General features: G+C 40.2%; 1 protein-coding gene across 4 annotated transcripts in view; it reads left to right on the top strand.

Moving 5' to 3' along the window:
• Positions 1–27145, top strand: part of sbno2b (strawberry notch homolog 2b) — a 61328-nt gene that overhangs the window by 12131 nt on the left and 22052 nt on the right. For 2 of the 4 annotated variants that reach the window (XM_030432978.1, XM_030432977.1), the window contains exons 2-4: positions 1758–1985; positions 2939–3027; positions 10711–10831. In XM_030432978.1, coding sequence (XP_030288838.1) covers positions 1878–1985; positions 2939–3027; positions 10711–10831 — 318 coding nt within the window. In that variant the 5' untranslated portion in view covers positions 1758–1877. Of the gene's footprint in view, positions 1–1757; positions 1986–2938; positions 3028–10037; positions 10155–10710; positions 10832–17711; positions 18117–27145 lie in introns of those variants that run through there. The other 2 variants (XM_030432979.1, XM_030432980.1) reach the window with 2 other exon arrangements.

The raw sequence follows: 27145 nt of genomic DNA, 5'->3' as shown, positions 1-27145 counted from the left end.
AGACACACAAAGGCACTCTTATTTAGACCCTCATAAACTCTATTAGGATTTATTGCCTCAGCTTTGTCCCCACTGAACACGTCTGGCCTGTTCCTGATTGGGGGGGCAAACTGGAAAGGGGCAAGGAGGTAACAGTTTGATTAGTTTGGGGCAAGGGAGTGTTGCTGACACTACACAGACATGCATTATGGAGTGCTTAGAGCTTGGAATAATTGAGCACCCAAACTAGTCATATTTGTGGGATATTTGTTAATCTTTCAGCCTGCAAGCAACATATAATTTATTTTTGCTCACATAATGCGTTTGGAATTAGTAGTTTACGATTTGTGTTCACATATAACCCCAGAGAAGCCGGTCTTTTGTCTAAGCACATATAACTTGATAGTGATAGTGTGCTAAATCTGACTTCACATTATTTCAAATTTGTCATAATACCTGAGTGTAAAGCAGCAGAAGGACAAGCTGCCAGCCTTTTACTCAGACTTGTTTGGTGTCTGTGTGAAACCATATCAGAAGAAAGTAGGTCGCTGTGGTCAGTTTCCTAGTTTTTGGGTAGCGTGTCTAATTTATTCAGACTGACGAAAGAGACATCTGCAGCCTGGATGTCAAAAACAGGAGTACCCTGCTGGTACAAAAATCATTACATTTGTAACCACTAGTGCAACCTGCTTTTACATATATTTCAATTTCTAAAATGTGTATATATATAAACATGATATAATTTATAATATATATGTTTGTGTGTGTGTGTGTGTGTGTGAGAGAGAAGGAACAAGAGAGACAGGAATAGGGAGCTTATTAGCATTGCAGGAAGCCTGCCTGTGTTCAGACAGTCTGGTCGAGCCTGTATTACCTGTCATTATATCAGCTGTGTCCAGCTTGAGCTGTAAAACACACACACATACACACACTGGCCATTTAAATGTGTCAATATTTAGTCTAGTTTTTCACTGTGTAAAATAACACAACGTAAAACTATCTGTACCAACACAGAGCAAGTTGCACCAGTCAAAAACTGAATATTATGTCATATACCACTTACTTATTATACAATTTTATAATCAGTCCCTGTCTCTTCGAATAGACCTGCTCGCGCTTTTGTGGACCTCCTGCCTTGATTTTAATCGGTCCTCGCTGAACCTTCAGGGATGTCAAATGACAACCAGCTAATGAGGGCTGCCACTCAATAAATATGAGCTGACACTACAGTTTGAATAAGATGTAAATTCAGTTTGTGTGGTGACAGAAGCAGTCTTGAAATGAAGATGTATTATATCGGCTGAACAAACACCGTCAAAAATATGTTCTCATTTTATTTTATTCTGTATCTGTTGTGTTTATTATATTCTGTATCTGTTTAAGATTATATAATGATTATTTGTCATGTTTTGTTTGTTCTATGTTTATTGTTTGTTTAACATATTATACAGTATTTTAAATTCAACCCACATTATTGAGTTAACATGAAATGTTCTTGTGTCCTCTTTTTCACTGTGGACCAATGTTACAGTTAAAGTATTAATTAGGATGTGCTGCAGAAGAATTAAGATTAGTCATACTTTGATATTTACTGGTAATATTGCTTTTGTAGCTCCCCTAAACTTAAATCACTTATATGTTTCCAGAATGATTTTATACACATAAAACATGTTGATGTATAATTGATGACCGTGTTTCTTTGAAAAGTTCTCTGTAGCTCTTCTAATGTCTCTTTTCCTCTTCTCTCTCTATCCATCCACATCTGCCATCCTCCTCAGGTCATGGAGAGTGTTTGCCTTTGTTAGAAGTACTATCTCGGACACAGCCAGCACACAGGTTGGTGGTCGGAGGGTGCGTAGCCTAAGTCAGCTGGTGGTCATGTGTGACGCTGTGGTCTGATGCCCATCCTCCCCTCAGCGCTGGCCATGGACGGGGAGAACTACCTGCATCCAGAAGGCCCTCAGCTGGACAGCAGCTTGTTCTCTGTGGCCTCCCCTAATATGGAGGTATGCTGTACAAGTTTATTTGCATTTATAGACACCATATGCATATTCAGTCAATTTGCATGGGTTCTTGTGTTCGTATTTATGTGCCTGCACTATGTATAAAAAAGCGTTTCCATTTTTTTTCACGCTTCCTTTTTGTTAGCTAACTTTTTGAGATGTCAAATAATGTTTCAAAATTACCACTTTAGTACTACTGCTAATATTGCTGCTTTTCTTTAAACTTCCACTCGCTGCTATCGCGCATCCTGCGTGTGGTATTAATGTCCAGAATTAGGAATTATTTGCAGTTCCTGTGTAGATGAGTGCAAATATTAATGATTCACACCTGCCACATTTCCCCACACATCACTCATGGATCTAGGCATGGTATCTGGACTCTGGCAGTTATGTTATGCACTATATTTAAATCATTTTGTTCAGTTTTCAGTTCTCATTGGAAGTGATCCCTTAACAAATCTTTGAGCACTGCTATAAAATTCCATTAATGTCACACTAGGGGGTTAGTCACAGAATTTCCAGAGAATTTCCAGAGAATTTTCAGAGAAAACCTCAGCTCACAAAACTGAAACTATCTGCATGTCAAAATTCGACATGGGATAAGTACTGAAAATGTGATTCTTGTGATTTGCTAAACTGACAATTCAAGGGCTTATTCTAATACATTGTACCAGAAATTCAACATATGTTCTGTTTTCTGCAGAAGTTGTGGCTTTGATGTTCACCAACACAACATACATAGTTTTCACAATTGTGCCTGACAGAATGCACTGGTGTCATGGCGGTAGTAGCTCTATCTTTCACTATATTTTGAAACATAAACAATAGTAAATGTACTTTTACATTTTTTTACTGACACCTTTAACTGTCACATGCTCTACAGCAGTTCAGATGTTCAGTGTTGTATTTTTATGCTTTCTTTGTAGCATGATGGATTTTCATTTTGTTTGTTTCAGAGTTCAATATACGCCTCCTCTGGTTCTTGGGGATCTTTCCCTCAGCAGGCTGGATACAGCATTCACTGCCCTATGCAATCCGGAAACCAGTAAGTCAATACAATACTGTGCATTATTATGATTTGCGAATGACAGCATATCAGCTGGAAGAGTGAAAATACTTGTTTATACATGTTGGCTGAGATTGTTCCATAACAACATATTCTTTTCAGTATTCACAGGAGGCTGTGGATTTAGGTTGGTGAATGTTAACGGTTCAAATTGGGCTATAACTACCCACTGGAGTTTCACATACAAGCGAACAAAATGTCCCGGGACTCTCAAGTATTTTACACTTATATGTAGGTGTTATGTGTGTGGCATTTGATTTGAATGTGCAATATAATTATTTTGCTTGTGTGTGTATTGGAATAATCCATTATTGCCCAAGACAGCCACATTCACATGGCAAACAGACTCACTTCCTTTATTTTTGTATTTTTTTGTATGTATTTCCCAGGGACAGAGCATGTTAATGAAAATTACTGTAAAAATGCCAGAATTAGACAAGTGGCTAGCTGTTAGCTGTAGTCCCTGGCCAGGTGTAAAGTTGGCAACCTTATATCAAGAATGAAGAAGTAAGTTTTAAACAACAATTGGTGGTGCTGTTAAGCTCAGTTGGTAAAGCAGGCGTCCCATGTACAGAGGCATTGTCCTGCAGCAGACTCAGGTTTGACTCCTGGCTTGGGGCCCTTTGCTGTGTGTCTCTCACCCTCTTTCTCATCCTGTTCCCTGTCACCTCTTCAGCTTATCTATCAATAAAGCCATAAAATGCCAAAAGAATATTAAAAAAAAAAACAACAACAATTGTGATGTCAGTTGCAGTAAAAGCAGAAGAAAGCCATAGGCAGCAATAATAGCAGAGCAAATTACAGTAATGAAATAATGTGACTGCATCATAATGTTGTAAATGTTTCAACCTTCTGATGAAATACATGACATTTAAAACAATTTCCATGACCTGGATGACTGAGAACCTTCATCAACATGACATTTAAAATTGTCTTAACAGAAACTAAAGTAATTCAGACGCTTGTTATTCAAATCTTAAATTAATTGATCATGAGTTATTAAATATCATTGGACCCTATCACCCAGGGTGACGTAACACAATCCGGACAATACATCAGTTCTAACAAGACACGACTCCACCACCTCCAGTCATTTGGGATGGTCTCCTCTGTCAGACCTCCCTCATTTCCTGTTGCGGGTGGCCTGGTGGCAGCCCTACTGCAGGGAGTTAATCTTGACATCTTGCAACTCTGCTCGGTTTTTATGACCTCATCGCTAAATGAGAGGTGTTTGTCTCTTTCCTCCCCCAAAGGTGTGTATGTGTGTATGTGTGTGTGTGTGTGAGAGAGTGAGTGAGTGAGAAAGAGAGAATGTGTAATTCAAAGACTATGCAACATCTTGTGTACACCAGCCGTTTACCGTAAGGAGCATGTCAATAGAACAGAAGTAGCTGCAGTACTCTGCTGCATGTCGAAGTAACCTTAAGCAAACCCCAAATTGCTCCTGATGAGCAGTTTGCACCTTTCATGGCAGCCTCTGCCATCAGTGTATGAATGTGTACTGAGTGGTCAGTAGACTGAAAAAAAAACACAATAGAAATAGGTGCAAATGCATCTACCAATAGAGAGATTAAACTGATAAGTAGTGTGTCATTCTGGTGGGTAGCAGACATGTATTAACTGTAAGAGTATTCTCAAATGAGTTGATGGGATTTCTGTATAAAAGTGTAACTGTATTAGGGCTGGGCAGTATACATCTTATAGTTGAATCTTGATAATGTGATGACTCACAGCAAGAGTTGTAAAACAGGTTTCTTTTCTTGCGTCATAAAACCCAACCATGGCAACTGTCAATGTCTTTAAAGATCATTAACATCAGCTTGGAGTTTGCAGTATTTTGTAGTATCTGTTTTGATTCACTGGATACGGACTTAGATGAAATAAGATGTCATGCTCTTAGTGGCAAAACATCTGAAATGACTTAGTTAGTCATCACGAAACCTGTCTTACTAGCCCCAACTTGGAAGGTGTTTGCTCAAGTGATAGTGTTTTTTTATTGTTATTGCTGTCTGTGCATTGTTTTTGTGAAAGTTGGAGCATCAGATGACGTGAGTGCATGGTGTATGGTTTTCAGGTTTACTCAGAATAACAATTTCTACCATCAAGCTGGATTTACAAGACCATCATGTCCCTCTTGCTTGATCCTACAGTGTGCAAATATTGTGATCAAAGTCAGAGTGTTTCTGTGGTTTACTGCAAGAATGGTGTGATTTATTGAATATCTTATTGGGAATTTAATACTGTGTTGTAAAGGCCCTCATCTTGCAAGAACAATACCTTTTGTTTTGAGAAGGTATAAATTCATCATAATTCTCTGTCAATACATGTTTTGTCCCAGAGTGACCTGGCTGACAGACTTGAACTATGACGTCACCCTTTGTAACTTTTTTGCTGCAGCTCTCAGTCTTTTGTCTCTGCTCTCAGTTTGATCAGCACAGAGGTCTTACAGCATCAGTTTTCGCATCTCTTCCTGGTCCTGCTTTCTTCACTCAGCCCAGTGCGTCTGATATTTGGTTAGGCTCTTTATCACAGGACGCTGGATTCGCTTCTCCTTTCTTTCATGATCTACTGGCTGCAGAGCAGGCGGCTGCTTAGTAAGACTGACTTGCGGGGCGCTGTTAGCTCAGTTGGTAGAGCGCGCGTCCCATGTGCCGAGGCTCTGCAGCGGACCTGGGTTCGACTCCCGGCCTGGGTCCCTTTGCTGCGTGTCATTCCCCCTCTCTCTCCCCCTGTTTCCTGTCATATCTTCAGCTGACCTATCAATAAAGCCATTAAAAAAAAAAAAAAAAAAGACTGACTTGCACTGCACAGTCAGGATGTAATTGATTGAACTTGAAACCCCTTCACTGTCCGCTCACATGGCCATTGAGAATCAGCAGGGGAGGGAATAGATCACATGGCACCACCAGTGAGGAAAAAATGTGAATGGGCCAGCGACCTGACTGCAAAGATCAATGCACTGACTGACGTGCATCACTCACTTCAGCACAACAGAAACTGTTCCTATGAATAGTGATAAAAACTGACTGTAGGGGCATAGACATCAAAACAGCAACTTCTATCCAACGTAATGCAATCCAAACCTGATAAATGCTTCTTATTCTGCCAGTAAAAAAACAAAACAAGTGCAGAGAGTGATGATGACAGAAGCATGGAGGTTTCTGTGGTTACTTTGGTGCTGGTTCCCCAAAATTTAACCAGCTGCTCTGCCTTGTACGATTGTGGCTTGATAGTGAGCGTCATCAATTCGAGACTGCTAATGGAACAGATAGTTGACGCTTTCAGGTGGCTGGAAAGAGAGACACTACAATAAATTGAAGATCAACAGATAGTGGGTCAGATTCACAATGAAAGTACAATGAAAATGGAAAGTGGAATTAAACAAAATGACAGATAATGGATGTGCCCTAACCAGCTAAATTGGCGATAATACAGAGCACAAGCTGAGATGTCAACTTTCTTTAAAAAAAAAAAAAAAAAAAAAAGGGCAGGCAAGGGAGCCCAGAAGACACAGTCATAGGCCAGACAGCTGGTCCAAGCAAGTGTGCAAATGCAAAAAATTACTGTGCCTGGCACTGCAGGCACAAAGGTGTCACCAGTGAACATACTCAACCTGTGCTCTAACGTACAGGTGGAGGTAACAAAAGTCAGTCCTCAAAGGGGCGATATCAAGCCACGCATTTCAAGCAATTCCTTGGCTGCAGTAGCAAACAAACATTGTGTCAATACAGAAATGTGTTCTGTGTCATAATTATGCCGATGCACATGGACATGTTCAGCTAGAGCTTTGCAAGGCAATACGTGTTGCAGCCTGTGGGTGCTATGGCATGAAACAACAAAAGAAAGCTGACCCCTTCTGTTTCTGTTATTCATGTCCGTAATATGTATCAGCATATTTATGACACTTTGTAAACTCAACTGTCGAAAGGTTGATGGCCAGAAATGTCCAAAACACAGCTAAATTAGAAAACGCAGGCAGAGGCAAGGCCCTACTGCAGATGCAGACACTGCCACCCACTTTTGGGTGTTTTTATGAAGGATAATCCTGCAAATTCTTCCTTTAAACTTCCCACTATTAGTTTTTGCTGCAGGACCTTAGAACTGAATAGCACTGCATTTGGGAGGCTGTGTATATGTCAATTAGAGCCTGACCCCATTATGTCTATGAGGTTGTACATGATTTCTACTTACACGCCACACTGTACACATTACCCTGTATTGTAGTGAAAAAAAAAAAAAAGCCCTACGCTGGTTATTGTTGATGAACTACCTAAACTATGTTGGTGTTGCCTGTCAAGCTTTAATTCAGCTTTAACAAACAATTTGAAGAGGGGAAAAAGGCCAACTGTTTTGAATCTTTTTAGCAAACAGCAATAACAGTTTGTGGTAGTGTCTGGTTGGGTCATACCCACACAGCTGAGTCTTGGTGTTTGTTTATGACAGAAAAATAAGAACCAGACCACTGATCTGCTTCTATTTTTATGTCTTGTTTTTTTTCTGTTATTTATCAACAATGAAGGCTCAGTTTGTTTGCAGTATTTAAAGTTAACATAGCTCTTTATGTTAGGACTACATTATATTTCTTTAGTATGAACATTATTTCCCCTCTATAAATTACAATTCTAAGATTTGCTGCAAAAACATCACAACTAGTTTATTTCACATTTTTATTGTGAATGCAGTGAATTAAGGTGAGCTCTTTGATATCCAAACTGCAAAACATTGTACAATCGTAAATTCCCAAATTGCTTAAGCGACCGTAAATGGGCAAGGTTACGTCATAAGGGCTTCCTGTGTAAAAAAAAGAAAGAAAAAAAAAAAAAACAACCTGAGCCAAATCAAATATGTGGACCGAAAATCTGATTCCCATGCCCTGTTGTGGCTAGCCCTTTACAGGTCCACCCATATTGGAATGTTTCCCAGTGCTATCCATGACTCAAAGTTCACTTATTGCACACTGTTGATGTCTATGATCATGCTGGTTGGAAGGAAGAGTTTTTCCAAGGAATTTAGCCGTTGGTTACTGTTGTGTGTCACTGTTTACTGTGTAGTCTCAGGGCATCACTGATAAACATCTTTATCTTGAAGTGGAAGGACCATTATATTGTTGATCATCATTCTGATGGGTCATTCTGATTATGTTTCTTCACAGTGAATCTAATGTTGAATTCCATTTAACCAGCAGAAAATTTGGCATAGGGCTGCTGCTTGCTTGAATAAAAGGACAAGATAGCTATCAGTCTATATATTTATGTAAGAGCCTGACCAGTCTATTGGATGGTTGATATTATTGGCCAGTATAGGCCAATGAAAACACCTCCAGAAATGTCCTTTTTTTCTCCTTTGCTAAAAAAAATTACAATGCAGAACGTTATGCCTGGGTTAATGTATACTTCTCAAAGTCACATTTCAGTGCAGTGATTTTATTTTGTACCAGTACTTTTGTAATTGGGGGGGGGGGGGGGCGCACTGCTAGCAAAGCATGGACTAGTTTGCAAAAGGTAAACATAAAGCAGACACTGAACATCTACAGCAAACATGGCAACTACCAAAAGCCTCCACTACCTATCTTTGTCTAATGTATTTGATAACCACATTTGAGAGATTACTGCAAAAAATGTGTGTTTATCAGCAAATGTATTGATATTGGAATTTTTTACTCACTATTATTGGTCAGGTTCCAATTTATAATGTATAAAGATTGTAAGTTGTTTGTTGCTCCTTAATAAACGTAAGAAAAGTTTGGAGTTGGGGTTAATTTTTTTTTTTTTTTCCGCTCAGCTGCAGTTGAGGTGTTAGTGTGCTGAAAGGATGTTGACTCGATGCTAGATTACTGTGCTTTGAAGCAAACCCAATGAGCATGACACTTTATGACTGAACCGCGTTGGAAACATAGAGTACTTCATACTACTAAAACAGTTATCAGTAAACTACCCAGTTGTCAGATAGCCATGAATCTTTGTTGTGTCTAAAAATGATACTGTTGCATGTCAGTATTTTTTTTTTTATCTTACAATGAGAGGTTGTTAAACAGTAGCATGAATCGAATGAAGATCTGTAAACTGCTACAAGCTAGGTAGTATGGGACGGCTCCATGCAGACAAACAGTTAGTCAATCAGCTTCTTTGGACGACAGCCCCTTACCAGCTTTGTGTTGTTGGAAAGCAGCTGACGGCGGGCCTGCCAAGACTTCTGCTGTAATAATATCACTGTCATATCACTGCTGGCTGAAGGGCTAGAAGGGGATTTCCAGTGTGGTTGATTGTTACCAATCACAGTGCTATCTTTTCTGAGAAATGAGCAGACTCTACCAGTATGACCTATTACCTATTTATTTTTTTTCTAATTTAGATTCACCACTCATTATGGTAATTTACTTTTTTTTTCAATGTTCAGGCTTAATGTTCATGTCGCTTTTTACAAAACAGAGCCACTGCATATATAAATGTATTTTATTTTTTATAAAATTATGTGCTTATTTGCACAGTAATAACCCAATAAAATTACAGTTACATTGTGACATTGCAACCTAGTGATATATGTATATGGTTTTTAAAATATGACTTTGAAAACTAACACTTCCTAAAAAATATGTACATATATGCATGCTTATATATTGAATTTTGCTGAGTGTTCAAATTCAACAAAAAAATAAAACCCACAGGAACCATGTTCTCACAGACAGGCTTCTATACACCGCCTAATGGCTGCCCTTTCATCCTCTTGGTGTGTTTTGAACTTAAATCAATCAGTCCCACTGATCTCTGGCCCGTGGTTGAGGACACCAAGCCAAATCCTGTGAATAGCTTTGGCCGGGCTCAATCCCCCTGAGCCCGAGCCCTGGCATATGATTGGATGAGAGGAGCATGGGACGGTACAGTTCCAGTTCTGCCTTAACCCAGGTTTAGTTTTGCTTTCGCTTCAAGTGCAAGTCCATTACTGTCAGCAAAGTTGGCCGTTGCGTTATGATGACTTTTACTCAGCAAGAAAGTGAAAACAGCTCAGGTTGGGAGTACAAGGTCCGTGGACCAGTGTCGAGTGTTAACTCTGGGATCAAGGAGAATGGTTGGTTTTAGTGAAAGGCAGATTTTGGATCTTCAAAGCGGGTAGGACTTGTTATTTGTTCCCTGTACCTTGACTGTCTCTCGATGTTTCTCACTTGCTGTCTCTCTCTCTCTCCCCCCTCTATCCTCTAAACTTGTATGTTTGACAATTTAAATTGCTACTTAGCTGGTTTTAAACACCTAGATGTGGATTTCATCTTTACAGTTACTCATTTGTGGACATAATAATAAAATGTTCAGACTGTCGTCAAACAAAACCAAAAGTGTTTCAAGCTTGTGTTGGAATTTCTATGTCGTGTGATCGAGTAGAACAGTGTGAGACTATCATATATAAGTGTCACAGTACTCATTTACCATCGCCAGAAAACATCATCATCTTTTCTGACTGGTCCGGTTGTCCACTGGATCACATGAGGATCCTCTCAGTACCCCTTTCGTTTACTCTACTGAAGCTACTTATGGCACAGTCATAGAAGGCTGTGTGTGTGTGATTATCAGCTATAAGGGGGATGAGGGTGAATCAAACAAAATGACATGTGGTAACAGGTAGCGGTGAAACAAATAACTAAACTAACTGAAGCTATTCTCTCCCTTCCAGGCAATACCACTTGAACAGCAGCACTACCACCACCACGCCGGATGTGCACATGGACATGTACTCTGGATTCCCTGATGTGGACTTTCCCCTCAACCTTCCTAGGAATGGAGATTTCCCCCAGGTTTGTCTCATATATCTAGTGTACATGTTGGTGTATTTAAGTTTACACCGGCCGTCTGAATTACAGCAATGTGAAGATGTTACCTTAAAGTAATTCGCACTTCCAACATTTCTCACTCTCAGAGAGTTTATTCCTGTCTCTTCCGTGGTACACAAGTACACTGTTTTAATCTGTCACTGTGGCATCTTCATTTTCTTGCTGTGTGTGCTCGTCTCAGTGTGTGTGCGCGATAGCAATGTTGAAGTTGGAATTTTTTCTATCTTGCTACCCTCCCAAAATGTTCTTTATTTATTGTCGTTGATGATTCTTTTTTTTACGGCCACTGGATGGTGGAGCACCCGTAAGTGAGAGCCCTGGTGCCTAGTTATCTGTCCCTCTCTTTCTCTTACCTTCTTATCAGAGGGAAGGACCATGCCTCCCACCTCTTCTTTCATCCTGTGTTTCATGTGTATTCAGCTCTTCTTAATTTAGCAGAGAGCAGCTTGATTAAAGGCCGGTGTTGTCTAGACAACTGTAGAAGTACCTGCCCCATTCCTGTCAAGGCATGTCATTAATAAGACACTGTAATTTAACACTCCTCCACACGTCCACGCTGCATCTTCAGAAATCCAAAATCACTGTTAGATAAACCCAGAGTTTCCCTGTAATTTTCAGTCATGCTTGAAATGAGTCCACAAAGTGTGCCACTATAAGCCCCGGAAATTAATTTCAAGATGGGATATTGTTAAACTTAAACGTTGATGTAAAGCCGCAGGCTTCACTTCTACTCACTCATACTATTCCAGAGATTTTCTATTCATCATTTGCATTTTCTATTTCTGTGCACTTTTGTGTGCGTCCAGCCAATTCCTTGTAGTTAAAATCATATGCAGACTCGACTGTAATGACACAGACCAGTGAGTTTCTAATCTGATGCCTATTTGACTTGAGCTGATGAGTGCCATTATGGAAACATATTAAAAATATACTGTGATCATGAGCTCTAAAGAAGAGCAGTCACGGGTTAGCAAACAGCCTGCTAGTATCCTGCCTTATGATGAGCCTCTGTGACAGTAGAAAGGGCAGAGCTGTGGGGGTTTCTTGGTTCAACATAAGGCCAAAGCAGTAAATAAGAAGTGGGGGTGGTTAATGTCTGACATCAATGTAAAGGGAGAAGGCATGTCTTATGCTGACTGTGCATTTTTAGGGCTTTTTACTGAATAGTTAAATCTTGTTATATACATTTAAACTGTTGTTGACATTTTATTTTAAGTCTCCACCAGGGCAGATCTAAATGAACTGCACTTCTAGTTGTTTGAATAAACACTACAGTGAGGTCTGTGGATTATCCAAAGACATTGTTTTTGGAGAGAAAAGCTAGCTCCTGTTTAGTTTTCTTTGTTCTTTGAACTGTACAAATGAAATTCCATTCACCTCAGAGACAAATCTCTCATAATCCCTGTAGATTAAACCAAAACTGTTGCTATCTGCAAATCGAGAAAGATCTCTTTTAATGTACTTATTGTGAGTTGACCCTTTTAAATTGAAAGAGAAACTCAAACAGCATCTTACAGTTTGAAAGTACACACATACACCGAACCAGTTTATTTTCTATAAATAAACTCACTGAGGCACATTGTTGGCTAATGAATGGGAGTAGAAGTGAAGGGTCTGACAAATGACGAGAAAATTCATGGTGCTATTATTTCATACATTGAATGCATCATTTGCAACACCACAGTGTAACATTCATACATTCTACATTTAATTAATTTGAATGCAGAAGGGGAGGACATTTGTTAGGTAAACCTCTGCAATCAAAATAGTACTATCTTACAATAGTACAATTTGACATTGAAGGATGTGTTTCTCTTAAACTGCTGTGCGCAGGATGCTCCAGAGTCGTACAGCCTGGGGGTTTGATAAAAGCTCAGGCTATGTTTTTCAATTTAAGGTGAAAGCAAGATATTGCCAAATTAAGTGAGGTCCTTACGGGTACACATTGTTAAGTAGCTGGCACCGTAAAAGTTCTGGACAGGAGTGTATATTAAAATTTACAACAAAATCGCTGTGCATTCCCAGGTGATATCAGTGATTTGCAAGCTTTTTATTTTTCATTTTGAGACTTTTTCGAATATGCAGATTTAGTTGGGCTTCATCAACTCCCTCAGTATAAATCTACTTTCCAGACATCTCTATTAAAGCAACATTATGTAGAAATTGCCATTGACACCACTATTATAAATTAAATTCCAAGGTTTACAGGTTACATAAAAAAATATATATATGTTTTGATAACTTGTATTTTAGAATGAACATGTAGCGATGTGATCCTACTCTCCCGCTGAAGTTTCATATGGCCGCAACAATCGATAGGAAGTCTGAGACAGAGACACCATTTCCCTGTTACAAGACACTGTACCATCAAAATGCCTGTGAAGCGGTTATTTAGAGTTTTTTTTTAAAATGACGTAATGTTGCTTTAACATGTGCTGTAGTCGCAAATAATAACAGTTTGAAGGGTTGACACAAAAACTACACACATTTTTTTTTTTTCAAGATCAAGAAGTCTGCACATGTGAAGGCTGTCATGTAAAAGAAAGTGATGCGTCATTCTGCTCATGTGTGATGTAGTCCCTGCATGGATTTTGTGATTCACGTGGGGTTTCCCTAGTTTTCCATCCGTCCGTGTCAGGCTGTCTGTCCATTATATTGCTCTTCCTAACAACAAGGGTTCAGCAGTCTTGGTTGTGTAAAACAGGCTCAATGTATATATTTAGAAATGAGTGGCTTCAAAGTTGTCATTTTTTTTATTTGCTTTAGTCTAAATGAGAACCTTCACCATTGTTACATCCGTGAGCAGCAAGTTTGGTTTCCTGGCAGTTGGGACATGGAATGTTTCGGTGCTTGTTTAAGTGAGAGAGGGATGTTTCGTGCTTGTGTTGTGCTTTCTCAGCTGTCTTCACCGCGTTTCTGCCATGTGAGGCATGCAGAGAAAACGTAAGTCACGAGGTCATCATGACTAATCCACCACCTCGCACTCAGCCCCCTTTTTTATACTCCTCCACCCCCCACCCCCATCACCATGGCAATCTGACCATGCCCAATTTTTCCTCTGTCTGCCTACAGTCAGAAAGCAGGATTTCTTGTTTTCTCTGCACCATTGAAGCGCGACAGCACAGAAGACACTGAGGCATGTGTGACTGGGTGGAAATGTTGATGTGATTGTTTAGTTTGTCAGGTGACTGCCATGTATATCTGAGCCATTTCCTTGTTTCAGTTACAGCTGTAGAGTCACTTGCAAAATCTCTTTAGGTTTTTCGTGGCTTCCCGCTGTGTTACAGTTTGTTTATGCAGTTCACCAGAGCTCTGTTGGAATATCCTCATATTGTGAGGAAGCACACTGTGTGAGCACGTGGACAGGATGTCCATCTCTAGATTGCTGGTTACTTGAAAACAAGGAATGTTTGTTTTAGAATTAATAGGCTCTCATCTGAGACTTGATGTCCTTCTTAGATAGTAAAATGATCAGAAATGTACAATATATCACAAGCTATTAACTGATGAAGTTAATGTCTCACATTTTTACCAACATTTATTTGATGTGAAGAGTTGAATTGTCCTTTAGTGGCTTCTTTTGAGGAAACCGTTGAATTAATGTTCATGTTCACTAACTTAAGTGACGAAAATGTATTTAAATGTTTCTATTTCATTTATCTACTTTATTTTGTAGATATTTTTGTTTTACAGATTCAATGAATCTGGAAAATCTTAATTATAAAAACAATATGTTTTTTTGATATGTCCCCATCAAATTGCATGGTTCTTTCCAGGAAACTTCCCCAGAAATAAGTTGGGAGTTACAGGGAAACAAGAGACAAAATTATGGTAATGAAATAATGGCAGGATGCTGAGAAGACTTATTTCTTTGGTTAAATTAATTTCCAACTATCCTGACTATCCACACAACACTAGATTTAGAAGAAGAGCTGTTACCTGGACAACATCCTACCAATACTATAAAAATATCACTAGTACTGTGCTTTAAAATGAGTTGAATCCATAAGTAATTCACTGTACTTTAAAGGAAAATTGTACGCTTTCCTGCAGTGAAATGTGCATTTCTGTCTCTGCTTTGGTCGTCGGTCATTTGTCGATCTAAAGTACATGAACTTTTATGCAGAGCATCAGAATGAAAACAAGGCTTACTGGAAGACAAAAAAACAGAACTCATTCACTAACCACTCTGGCTAACCTCAAAGAATGAACAGTCCTGTGCAAGTACACACATGAAACACCTACTGTATATACATATACTGTATGCACACATGTATGCACATCAAGGCACGTTCAGGCATATCCACAGTTGTAGTCTCTCACTACGCACTCACGTTCTCTCTGTGTGTGGTTCCTCTCACTATTACACACACATACTTCGTGCACAGCGCACTTCTAGGAAGAGCTCATGTGCATATCTGCTTTACAGTCCTTCTCAGTTTTGCTTTTGCTAGAAGAGAAATCACTTTATTTGTAAAATGTGTAATACTTGGTTGTGTATTTATCCTCCTACCTGTATAGAGCAATGAGTAGCCATTATTCAGCACCCATAAACCAGCTGGAAATTTAATGTCAGTACCTTTGTCAGAGACAATGAAGGGACAGTATCACTAAAATATTTGTATGTATTTCGTGGGAGAAAATCCAAGAGCAGTGGGCACATGAAGGAAATGCATAGTTGTAATTGCAAATGCAAATGGCACTCCAGCTAGTCTCAAACCTCATTGAACAATACTAACCACAGTGGCATGCTGCATATGGTCCACTGATCCAGGGTAACTTTCTAGTCATGTTTTTACTGTTAAACCAGTGCAGCTTCCAGAACCCCGAAGCTAAATTGAAAGGGAAAATGAAAGGTGCTTTGCCTCCGGGTTTGATTTTACTGGCATAGACCATTATCTTGTTTTTTATGACTTGTTTTGTGGCCAGCCCATCATGATATAAATCAGTTGGTATTTCTAAGTTACTTCCTTGTATAGCAAACTTACACTTTGTCCACTGGATAGCCTAGTTTCAAGGAGCAAGTTAAAGGTTAATTTGAAGAGTTGTTCATAGGTGTCTTGTTTTCTTAGGGGAGTGGGTGCGCCACCTGATTCACTCATTTTAGATGTGGATGGTTCATTGTCTATTCATCCTGAATTTTCAAAGAACTGTGTATTTGGTATTTAGTGCATATGTACAGTGTTTTCACTGTGTTAGCATTTATCAAACATATTAATAATACAGCAAAACAGTTACTGTGCCAAAATGTCCTGCAGCATGCTAGAAATACTGTTTTTTTACATGTATGTAGGTTGTAATCACAACAGCCCAGGATAAAGTAATGTGAGAAAATGACTGAAGCTGAAAGGGAACCAGGACTCAGTGAGAGTTGGAATCATGATCAGAAATCAGAACGACTGAAATATAAACGCTTGCAAGTTCTGCCATCATGATTGTCTTTTGCAACACTTCTCGCCTTTTGCAAAACCACAGCAGTGCACATGTGCACATGACAATGAGACTTGATGTTAAATTGCCTGTGTCCATGCATTATATGTTTGTTTGTTGTCAGAAAAGTCAGACTTGGATTCTTCCTACTTTATGCTGTGATACAAAAAGGTGAAACAGTTGTTGTGTGTTTGTGTTTTCAAAAGGAGCTCATCAATGATTTATTCCACCCCAATGACCCTGCATGTCCCACTGACACACACACACACACACACACACACACGCATGCGTGCACGTTAGTCAGAGGATTCCCACTCATACAGTGATGACACCATGGACAGGCGCCACTCCGTCTCTGAGAGTCTGACTCCCCTCCAGTACAAAAGAGATGGACATTACAGTACCTTGATATCATGTATTCCTGGAAGCTTTGCGTGCAAATGGACCAGTCTACAACGCTTGCAAAAGAGATAAATCAAATTTTTCTCATTTATGAGTGGCTCATAAACAGAACGATGCTTTCCAATCAGACAAACTGATATTTGTTTGTTTGATTGTCTTTAATCTACTTCTTGGATTCGTTGAAATAACCCTTTTCCTATCAGATTCCCAGAATATTCTTTTTTTCAATCACGCCCCTAGTTCCAGTAATGGGAATGACCATTTATGATGAGGTATTTGTATTTGTATAATTGTGCACAGATAGAAGCAGTTTCTGTTTAGTGCCTGGAAGACCCTTTGAATAGGCAAACTTTCAGCTTCAACTTGACCTGTAAATACATTCCTGACCTCTTTTGAATGTCATGTGTAAACTATAAGTGTGTATTTGAAATTGCTTTCATCGCTGATTAACGCCACAAAGTGATATAATAAGGAAATATTTTGACTTTGGTCTACATCTGCACTTTAACAAGTGACACACTGCTGCAAAGAGCTAATAAAACAACGTGTTTGCTTTCTTCTTCTTATAAGCCTTTACACCTCTGAGCTATAGCTCATTATATTAATCAGAAGCCATTACTAGATCTTGAATTTGAGCCTCTGCAGATAAATAGATAGACAAAAAGCAGAGTATGAGGTAAGACAGGCAGCCAGGCTGGGAGTCAGTCTCTAAATATAATAATCATTAAATAGCGGCCCAGGCCCATTAAACATAGCGGTAAGCAGCGGGGTGTGAGGAGCAGCCAGGTCCACAGCGCAATACTGTTTACACTACAAATGCGGTTGAGTTACACCATGTACAGTAAAATGGGCCCGACTGCCAGTAACTCTAGTCACTTACCAACAAAAGCATCATTTCCTGAAAGCTCCTCCCTCCTCCCTCCCTCTCCTCCCCACCTCTCCCCTCCCCTCCTCTGCTCTCTCACTCGCTCTCCAACCACCTTTTTGAGCTCTGAGGAACTAGTCCACAATCACTATGACTAAGCCCTCTATGCAAATACCTGACTGTCCTGGCGAAGCAGGAAGCCTGTTTTAGACTCGCCTGTGTCTCTGTTTGTGAGGGTAACAGAGTGTGTATGTGTGAGCTCAGTGCCCCGAGTGTACCTGTGGTAGAGGCAGATGTGTGTGTTGAACCAGAGAGGAACTTTGAGAGGTCTAGTGAGAGTCCACTGTTGGGTGGGAGTGCTCCAGCTGTAAGGTGAATACCAACACTTTAATCAACACATGGAAGAGGCTGTCGCGTTCAGGGAGTCAAGGTGAAGCAGGAGTCTATGTGTGTGTTTATTCCCCCCCCCCCTATACTGCAGCGTTTGGACCCATGTCTCTCATGCAGTTCTGGACTAAATTGTATTCACAGCTGGGACGACCACTTCCAAAGGTACTTGTACTGTTTGCTTCTTTTTTTGTTTCTTTTTTCAAGACTTCGTGTTGTGTTTTTGAGGGTGTTTTTGTTTTTGATGTCTTGGGCAGTGATTGTTAGGTGAGGAACTGGGACTAACTGAAAGCTGCTTGTGTTAAGAGTTTTATTGTCCTTATCAAGAAGCTCCTAGATAAGATATGCAAGCACTTTGTTTCCCACTCCTGGCTGCATTTTTAATGTTAACTTCCTTGAATGAATTTTGTCAGTACTTCCCTGTCATTGTGACACTAATGGACGCAAGCCTGTTATTCTCCCTTACTGTCTATTTTTTGTCTGGAGCTTTACTTTACTATATTTATCATTAAAATAGTAATAATAATAAGGTTTTTTTTAATTCGTGGCAGCTGATAGACTTAAAAGTTCGTCATTGGTGCGAACACTGGTTTCCTGTACATGAACTGAGTCACATGCTTGACAAAGGACATTCTTTCAATTGAAATCTTTAGAACTAGGCTTAATTCCTATTAAGGAAAGTCTCCTCCTTTGTTATCTACTTACAAAACTAACTTATGTGCTGTTTATTAAGAGAATAATGCCAAAGAAGGTAACAAAGGTTTAAGATTTGGGTTTGCTGCTGACAGTTGGTCTGTCAGCAACTCGGGCTGTACGTTTTTGCCAGACCAGAGTTGCTAGTCAGTCACCCCGTGCCCCTTTTTAAGCTCTCGTTCTCAGCCAGGAACTATGACAAATGATTGTCTGCCTCACTCCCTGCTGTCTTCCAGTAAGTGCTAGAACCTGATATCTTCTCAGGCTAAATAGCACTCTTGTCTGTTTTCTGTCTGGCTATTGAATATGCTCATTGTTGCACTGCCCTGTAAATAGACCTGCATTGTAGGGTTTTATTCATCATTTATCAGAGAACACAGTGTCGGTTGAATTATAGCAGCGCATATCCTCCTAATGACGATATTGATGCAAGGCTTGCTGAGCCCGTTTCCACTGAATTTCTGGTTAAGTTGATTGGCTAATGACACCATGTCAGCATTTCTCCCGCAGAAATGTGAGATATTACACAATCGGCAGTTTTCAAATAGATAATGCTTTGAATAAGTGTTTTTTTCTTGCTTTTCCTTGTCAGAGATACCCCAGTCAATTGCCAGAGAGAAACTAATAGAACTCAGGCTTCAGATGATCCTATGGTCTGTGCCCATTTGTCTCTGTTAGTCTCTCTCTGGCAAGCTGGCTGGGTTTTCTTTGTTCACAACGTCTATAGTTATCATTATCGGTGTGTACTTACCATCCTATGTCTGTTCAACACTCTTGTATGACAGGTTCACAATGTTCAAGTCTGTCATTTAATAATGAAATATCACAGTCAGGTGCCCGTCTGAATATTGATCATTCCTCCTGTTTACATTTTACATTTAGAGATCCTGATGTGCTTCAAATCTACGTGATGGGGCAGACACTCTGCAGTCATCATAAAATCCAAGCATAGTTTATCTGAAGCTAATCTGTTTTAGCATGTTTCTTCCAAACCCACAGTCTTTTAAAGTGAAATTCCTGACCATTTGTTTTAAAACAGATGCGAAAAATTGTGAACCTGTCCTTTAAGACATGCCGTGCAGCAGGGCAGCCTCTTGGTGGGCACATGTTGTCAGCTTCCTGGTATTGCTTTAAACCTCAAGCATGACCAAGGCGTACAGCTTACGGGAAATGAATAAACAATGAAGGTGAGGATGAGTGAGAGCATGAGGAGGGGGTTGTTCCAGGCGTAATATCTAATTATGCCAGGAACAATTAAATATATGGAAATGTTTCACACATCTGTGGTAGTTTTAATGGCAACCGTGGAATAACTCAGGTTGCTGCTAGGTGAAAAGACAACGTAACAGGGTGACATTCTAGATGTTAAAAGCAGTTCATGTTACTAAGATCCACGATTCAAGATGTAGTAAATCTGTCACGTCTAACAGTGAAGCAGCTGCAGTAAGATGAAGATGAAGGATTACAGTTGTCACAGATCATCTAGTATTACTGTTCACAAATTATTCAAACTTGTATGCATTTAGCTGTCGCATACAGTGATGTCAAAATATCACTCAGCAGTCTTTGTGGATAATATTATTGTTGATTTTTTTTATATAGGTTTCAAAACATAAGTATCAAATTATTTTTTCACATTTAAGTCATATTTTTTTAAGTGAAAAAATTTTGGCGTCAAAGTGACTTAATATCCACTCTCTCCATGTACTTTAACCGCCTCTTTGATACAATTTCAAATCAATTAAATATGAGCGATGTTTTGTAGAGGATTTCTGGCAGGGATGTTGTATTTGATTAAGCGTGGAAAAGCAGTTTAGTGGTCAGCCGTGTCTTTTCACAGAGCGCCGGTCCTGGGGTTGAATAAGTTTTTCGGCTTAAACATTTCTGTTTAGAGTTTTCAGATACTCCTTGTGTGTGCACTGAGAGGGCTTCGGCTTCATCCCACAGTCGAACGATATGCAGGATACGTAAATCTAAATGTTTTTGTTTTTGTCTGTCAATGTGTGTTTGCCCTGTGATAGACTGGCAACCTGAGCAGTGTAGCCTCGCTTGATATAAGCACATATGACAAGGACGTCACATATTTTAACATTTTTTAAAATGAAAAATCATGGCATCTCATTCCCGTCTCTCTCTCTCTCTCTCTCTCTCTCTCTCTCTCTCTCTCTCTCTGTCTCTCTCTCTCTCTCTCTCTCTCTCTCTCTCTCTCTCTCTCTCTCTCTCTCTCTCTCTCTCGTCCTGCATTTAGTCCCTTTTTGTTCTCTTTGCTGTCAGCTGTCAAGTGCCTTAGATAATTATATAAATACAGGACCAGTTCATCTATACACTGTAAAATCTGACAGAGTGACTTTACTTTAAATAATTGAGATTACCTCAATATTACAAAGTAGACAAGTTATTTTAAGTTGTTGAAACTTTCTAGCCCGCAGAACTTGAAGGCAGTCATAGAAGTGCTCAATAAATGTATTTAAAACTTCTGACTTCTGTAGAGCATAAAAATGTTGCCCTCTTGGTTGGATGTTCCACTAACCTGTTTGACTTCTGGGCCACTCTTTCCAGACTGAAGTGATGTCAAAGCTTATTCCCTTTCTCCCCCAAAATATCAAACATACTCAGTAACTACTGGTTGTGTATGTTTAACTGTTGATTGGTTCACAGGATGGTCGGGATAAAACTATGTTTGTCTGTCAGCCAACAGGCAGGTCAAAAAATTCAGTCTCCTTGTCGTCATAATCAAAGTGCCCATGGTTGTAAAAGAGTTAATTTCCTTCCATTGCCGGCAGTTGATTCTTGGCTAAGAGCCAAGTCAACAACTTCCAGGCAATGAGCCCGCAAACCCTACATCTTCGTGTGATAGTGGTCCTCAGACCACAGGTGTGTGAACACGTGGGTGTATGACACACACAAGACTAAAGTCAGATATTTAAGGTGATATGGGAAACTATGAATAGACTCGTCAGATGTTTGATTTCATACAACTGCAAACCCTCTTGTCCTCTAGTATTGGTTTCCCACAGCAAGTAAAAATAAGGTATAGATATAGTCCAATTTCATGTCACCGAGAAGCTTCACTTTGAATTTCACTCTAGGCTGCATATTCAAACCAATTCAGAAATATATATCAACGTGAAATAAATATACAGACGACTCTGACAGGTCCTTATTAGAGCAGGGAAATAAACAGTGTTTCAGTTTCTCAGAAGATAATGTTATCTTCTTAACTGTGAGCAACTTGTATTTCCTTGTAAGTCTTAAAGCAATTGACACAGACACATTGTTTCATTCAGAATTTAAGATCATTTTCAGTAAGTCTCTTGGCTTAAGTGTTATGGGACTGCAACAAATAGCATAGTTTTCCCTGTTGCAAGTGGTGTGTGGTGTGATGAAATTTCTGCATTTTTGAGACGTCATCTTGCGTCAACACTCCCCTGACATACAATTTTCTCAGCAGTACAAGAGCAGGCTCACACATGCACACACAGTTGGAGATGGTGTGAGTCATTTTTCTTGTGATTTGTTGTTCGAACTTCACAGGCTTTTCAGAAGCGCACCATTACCGTCAGTCAAGACATAGGTTTAAACTTTTAAGATATGCCTCTGTGTATGCCGTCTCATCCTTATGGCAACCTTTCCATGCATGACGTCCCCATGACAACACACCAAATACAAAGCAGGTGAAATCTCTCTCTCTGTCATCTTCAGATTTTCCCCTCTTCTGCTACTTTTAAGGAATCTAAATTTCCTAGTTAGATTTATTTGCCGGCAGTACAATGTGCGTCATAGAGACCTGTTTCCTTGTTAGTTTCCTTGTTGTCAGCTCAGTGTAAGCTTTAGGCATTCCTACATTCACAACCAGCAGAACCGTTCTTTGAACAAGCCCTGTCATTCGGCTGCTAGCTGGGACACTTGACATGGCATCCTTTTATTTTCCAGAACGTATGAAAACACTGGAAAATTCCAGGAGGCTTGTAAGCAGCACACTGTCCCTAGCTCACTTTACTCTCCTGCTTTACTTGGCACAACATGAAGGCTTGCCTGTGAGGATAGTGGGTCCAGGGATAAACTAGACTTTGCTGTCTGTGGGCTAGACTAGGATCATAAAATCATTTTCTTTTGGTAATACAATGAGAATTGTTGGCTATTTTATTATTTCTCAGACCATCCCTTCAAAATGAATATTTGCAGAGTCGAATTGTAATAAAGCTTGAAATTTCATTTTCAGGGTTGGCTTGGTGTGGGGGCCTTAAGTTGAGCTCTTTGTGATCATTGGACAAGCTAGAACTATGCTGCATAATGAATCGTATTTATTGGCGGATGGATGTGTGTGAGACTAAAGGTTCTTTTAGATGAGAACAAGGTGTCAAACTTTCCATGCATACTCAATAAAGTACAATGGCTTCTTGATAAATTGTCTCAACGATCAAAGCTCTGTGACATTATAAAGCTGATGGGTATCTGCATGTCATTTTGATCAATTTAATACTGAATTTAAAAGAGAAACTAACAGTCATCTCAATAGCAAGTCAGTGAAAGAGCTAGTTTGCCAAAAAGTCAGTGTCTGCTTCATGTCGGTGAGAAGGTCAAGAAGGAGGAAAAGCTCAGAGCTGTCTTATTAAAGTCACAGCGCAACAGATATGTCAGGGATGTACGACATGCAGACAGCTTGGCATAACATAATCTAGACAGAAAGAAGACCCGCTGCACGAAAAGAAACACACACATTCACACACACACTCACACACACACAGAGAAAGAGAGAGAGAGACACACACACAGGCCATCAATCAGGTTCTGTTGACTCCATGGACAAGGTTAACAGCTGACCCTAGTAGGGAGAGCCTGGGGTGGGGGTAGTTTCAGTCAGCTGAGCTTAGGGGTGGGGTGGGGGATTTAACAACCCTCCAGCCCACCAACCCAGACACACACACACACACACACACACACACACACACACACACACACACACACACACACACGTCACAAATATGTACATACAAGAATGTAGCTTTTCACTGCTTCTTCTTGGCTCATTGGCCAGTGAATACACTGTCATTCTGTACCACCCGCATTAGAAACAGGAGTCATGGCATGTCATTAGCATTTATAGCCTTCAGATTCCTGGTTTTGATTTGACTCACACCCCTCACCACCAATCCCCACGACTATTGTCACAGTAAGACTTTCAGGCTCAGATGGGATTTACAGCTGTACGGAATAGTAACGAGAGGTTCGAAGGGCCCGGTGGGTAAGACGTGACAGTTGCTGATCCATCAGACCACAGGCTTTAATGACTTGTTGTGAAAACATATAGATTAATAAGCACATTTTCTACATCACTTATAGAAAAGTGTTTGTAATATAAAGTGTTGTCCTGTTTGTCCCTTTTCTTAACTATGCGACAGTGGACATATCTCCTGAAAAAGGTCTTGAGCTAAATGCAAATTAATATCAGTAAAAAGTATGTGTTTAATAGATCCTCTTCCTTCTCCAGAATTATTTGGGAATATTAAAAGGCGATGAGAGGCTGAGAGGACAGAGAGAAAAGGTGGCACACATGGGATGGGAAACAAGGGGGTGGGAGTTTAAGCGAGAGATGACAGAAATGGTTGGTTGAGCGGGTGGGGTCGTTCGAGGTGTGTGTTTGTGTATTTATGTGGGTGTGTGGGGTAAGTGGGAGGCCAGGGTGACTTGTTTCCTGGCCTTGGAAAAGCAGCCAAGCTGGCAGTGTGTAGGAGGGGAAAGCCCTAGGCCTGGCCTGCTTGCCTGGGGCCTCAGCCTGGCCTTGTGCTCAGGCAGGTTATTGAGTTTAACAGGATGTGGCATGAGACCATATGTAGCATTTCTTACCTGATGTTTGCTTTTTGATAGCAGGGGTAAATTTAGTCATGTAATATGTCGCAGTAACACAAAATACTTCGGAGATGGGAACTCGAGATGGAATCGTGGACCAGTGACAACATGTCAACTGTTTTCAATTTGTCCAACTTGTCCAGATAAAATTCAGTAGCAGCTGGAAACGCTATGTGTGCCGCAGGAGGCAGGTGGCTGTCCATATATTCCTCTGGACAGCACTGGAGTTAACAGTGATACGAGCTACAATACAGAGAATTTGACAATCGGAAAAATGGGGAAAATATAGCAAACAAACAAACAAAAGATCCCTGTCACATTTAATCCGAGTCCAGGCATCCTCAATTTGATTTGAGGCCATTATCATAATGAAATGGAGCTTATCTAGAATCACAAGCAGCTTCTACTGAACTTCTTCTTTTAAGTACTCAGGCTTAGGAAATGCTCTGATCTGATCAAACCTGCTATATATATTTTAGCCCATGTTCTATGTCACGATACATACCTATCAAGGATGGGATTTGTGATTACGAAAGCATTTTTCCTTTAATAGTAAGGAGCAACGTTTACTTGGAGAGGTACACAGACCATGTGAATTATTGTTAATAAAGCTAAACAAAAGATAGGTCAGCAGGATTTCCTTGTATGGTAGCACCTGAGCTTGTCACGTGGTCCAGGTCATAACCAGTGTAGTCGTAGTCATTAAATTGGGAACATCTGTTCCTCATTTCTCCCAAGGTAACCGTTTAACGCTGCATAAGTTGCACAGATAAGTGTTTTATCACTGTTTTGGTAGTGCTGATATTTATTTTCGCCTAAATGTATTTCGTAGTACACATGACCGTGGACACTCCAGGATTTTTGTTAAAGAAGAAGGGTATTGTGTGACACTTTTGAGATTGGTATCACATTGCTATCACATTGAACTAAAAAGCCCAGCAGTTCATGGAAAGTTATTGTCCAGAGGTGTTATTTTTCCAGCTCTGATTCTTAGAGCTGATAACCGCCACCTTTGACCACAACCACCAAGTAGCTCTGCAGCTCTGTGGGGGCGTCTCGGCTAAGGATGTCATCGACGAGTGTATAGAGGGATGCTAGTGTTTGTCTGTGGTTTTCTCTTAACTGTTGTAACGGGAGGATATGATGCTTGCTTCAGCATTCATAGCAGAAGAGAAACTGAAGTGGAACAGGAACATGTGAAAGGCAAACAAACCTGGACAAATGGGCTTTCACATGTTCCTCTGTGTACATGTACACACACGTGATTTTTCTTAACCTTTTCCCACAAAGTACATTAGATTTCTAGTAGATTTATTGCAATAAAAGCAGTTTTGAACAAAACACTTGCACACAGAGGTGCATGCATCACATTTAGGTATTTTATTTATTGCACAGCAGAGTGAAAGAGAGTGAAAAAGAGGCAGGATTAGTAATTCTACGGATGTGTGGCTGTGTGCTGTGGAAGGAGCCAGATTAGCATCAGAGCAGTTGGAATTCAAGCCTTATCTCTGCTTGGCAGGGCCCAGTCTTAGGAACAGTAGATGAACCAGCCCTGGGTACGGGCCTGCCGGGGGACAAACACTGCTGCCTCTGTTACGCTCTGCTAAACAACTCGATTAGCATGGTACTGAGGTCGGCCATGTCTTGGTTAGCAACAACTGACCTGCTGCAGTTTTCAGTGAATTCTCTGTATCAGGACTGATGGTCCTCTGAATAACAGTACGCTCTGTTAGGTGAATTTATTAGATGTGGAAAACATAGAAGTCACATTGTAACATAATACAGAACAATGACCAGCAGGTTAAAATCACATATTTGCAGAACAGATCAATTTAGTTTTTAATCATTGTGATGCAGCTCACTGAAGTCATTTAACCATTTAACCATAACAGTTTTTTAAAAGCAAACCTATTATGCCAGCTCATAACTTTCTAAATACCACTTGTTAAGATGTATATTCACCAACTCAGATTTTAAAAAATGAGTGACTCTGGTGACACAGTGTACCTTTTCCGAGCCCTGTTGTTTACTCATCCATCCCCACCTAGAAGAGCAGAGAAAGGAGGGAGAGGAGCAAGAGGTGAGGCAGAGGTGGGTGTGACAGGAAGACACACAGATGACAGGATTAACAAGGAACATAGAGAAAGGACATGTGTGAGTGCCAGTAATGTTTAACAGAGACTCTCTCTACCTCTACCCCTCTGTCCGCCTAGTCTGCAGGACGGACCAACTTTGAAGAGCCTGCTTTCCGAGCTCATGTCTGATCTTGCCCTCAGGAAGCGTGCGCACACACACACACAGGCACACACACAGAGAAAAGGAAAGAGAAAGAGTGAGAGAGATGAAGAGAAAAGCATAATCATAAAGCTTCCAGCAAACACTGATAAGCGGAGTGCCATACCCTTGAAAACGCACTCTTTCCAATACACAAACATCTACACGTTGTAGTCAGTGAGTTGCCTCTCTAACGTCAGATGACAAAAATATACACGTGTCCGTGTCTGCCTGCTGTTTACCACCCTCTCTAGGCCCCATTCCCACATGATGTAGTCATGTTAGCTCTAAGAGCTCTACATCTTGTCTTCTCATGCCTGTGAAACATTTTCAGATGAACTGTGAGTAATGGCTAACGGGCAGCAGTGTCAGAAGTC

Source organism: Sparus aurata, chromosome 11 (assembly GCF_900880675.1).
Source record: "Sparus aurata chromosome 11, fSpaAur1.1, whole genome shotgun sequence".
In the NCBI taxonomy this organism is placed as follows: Eukaryota; Metazoa; Chordata; class Actinopteri; order Spariformes; family Sparidae; genus Sparus; species Sparus aurata.
This window is presented reverse-complemented; position numbering and strand designations above follow the sequence as displayed.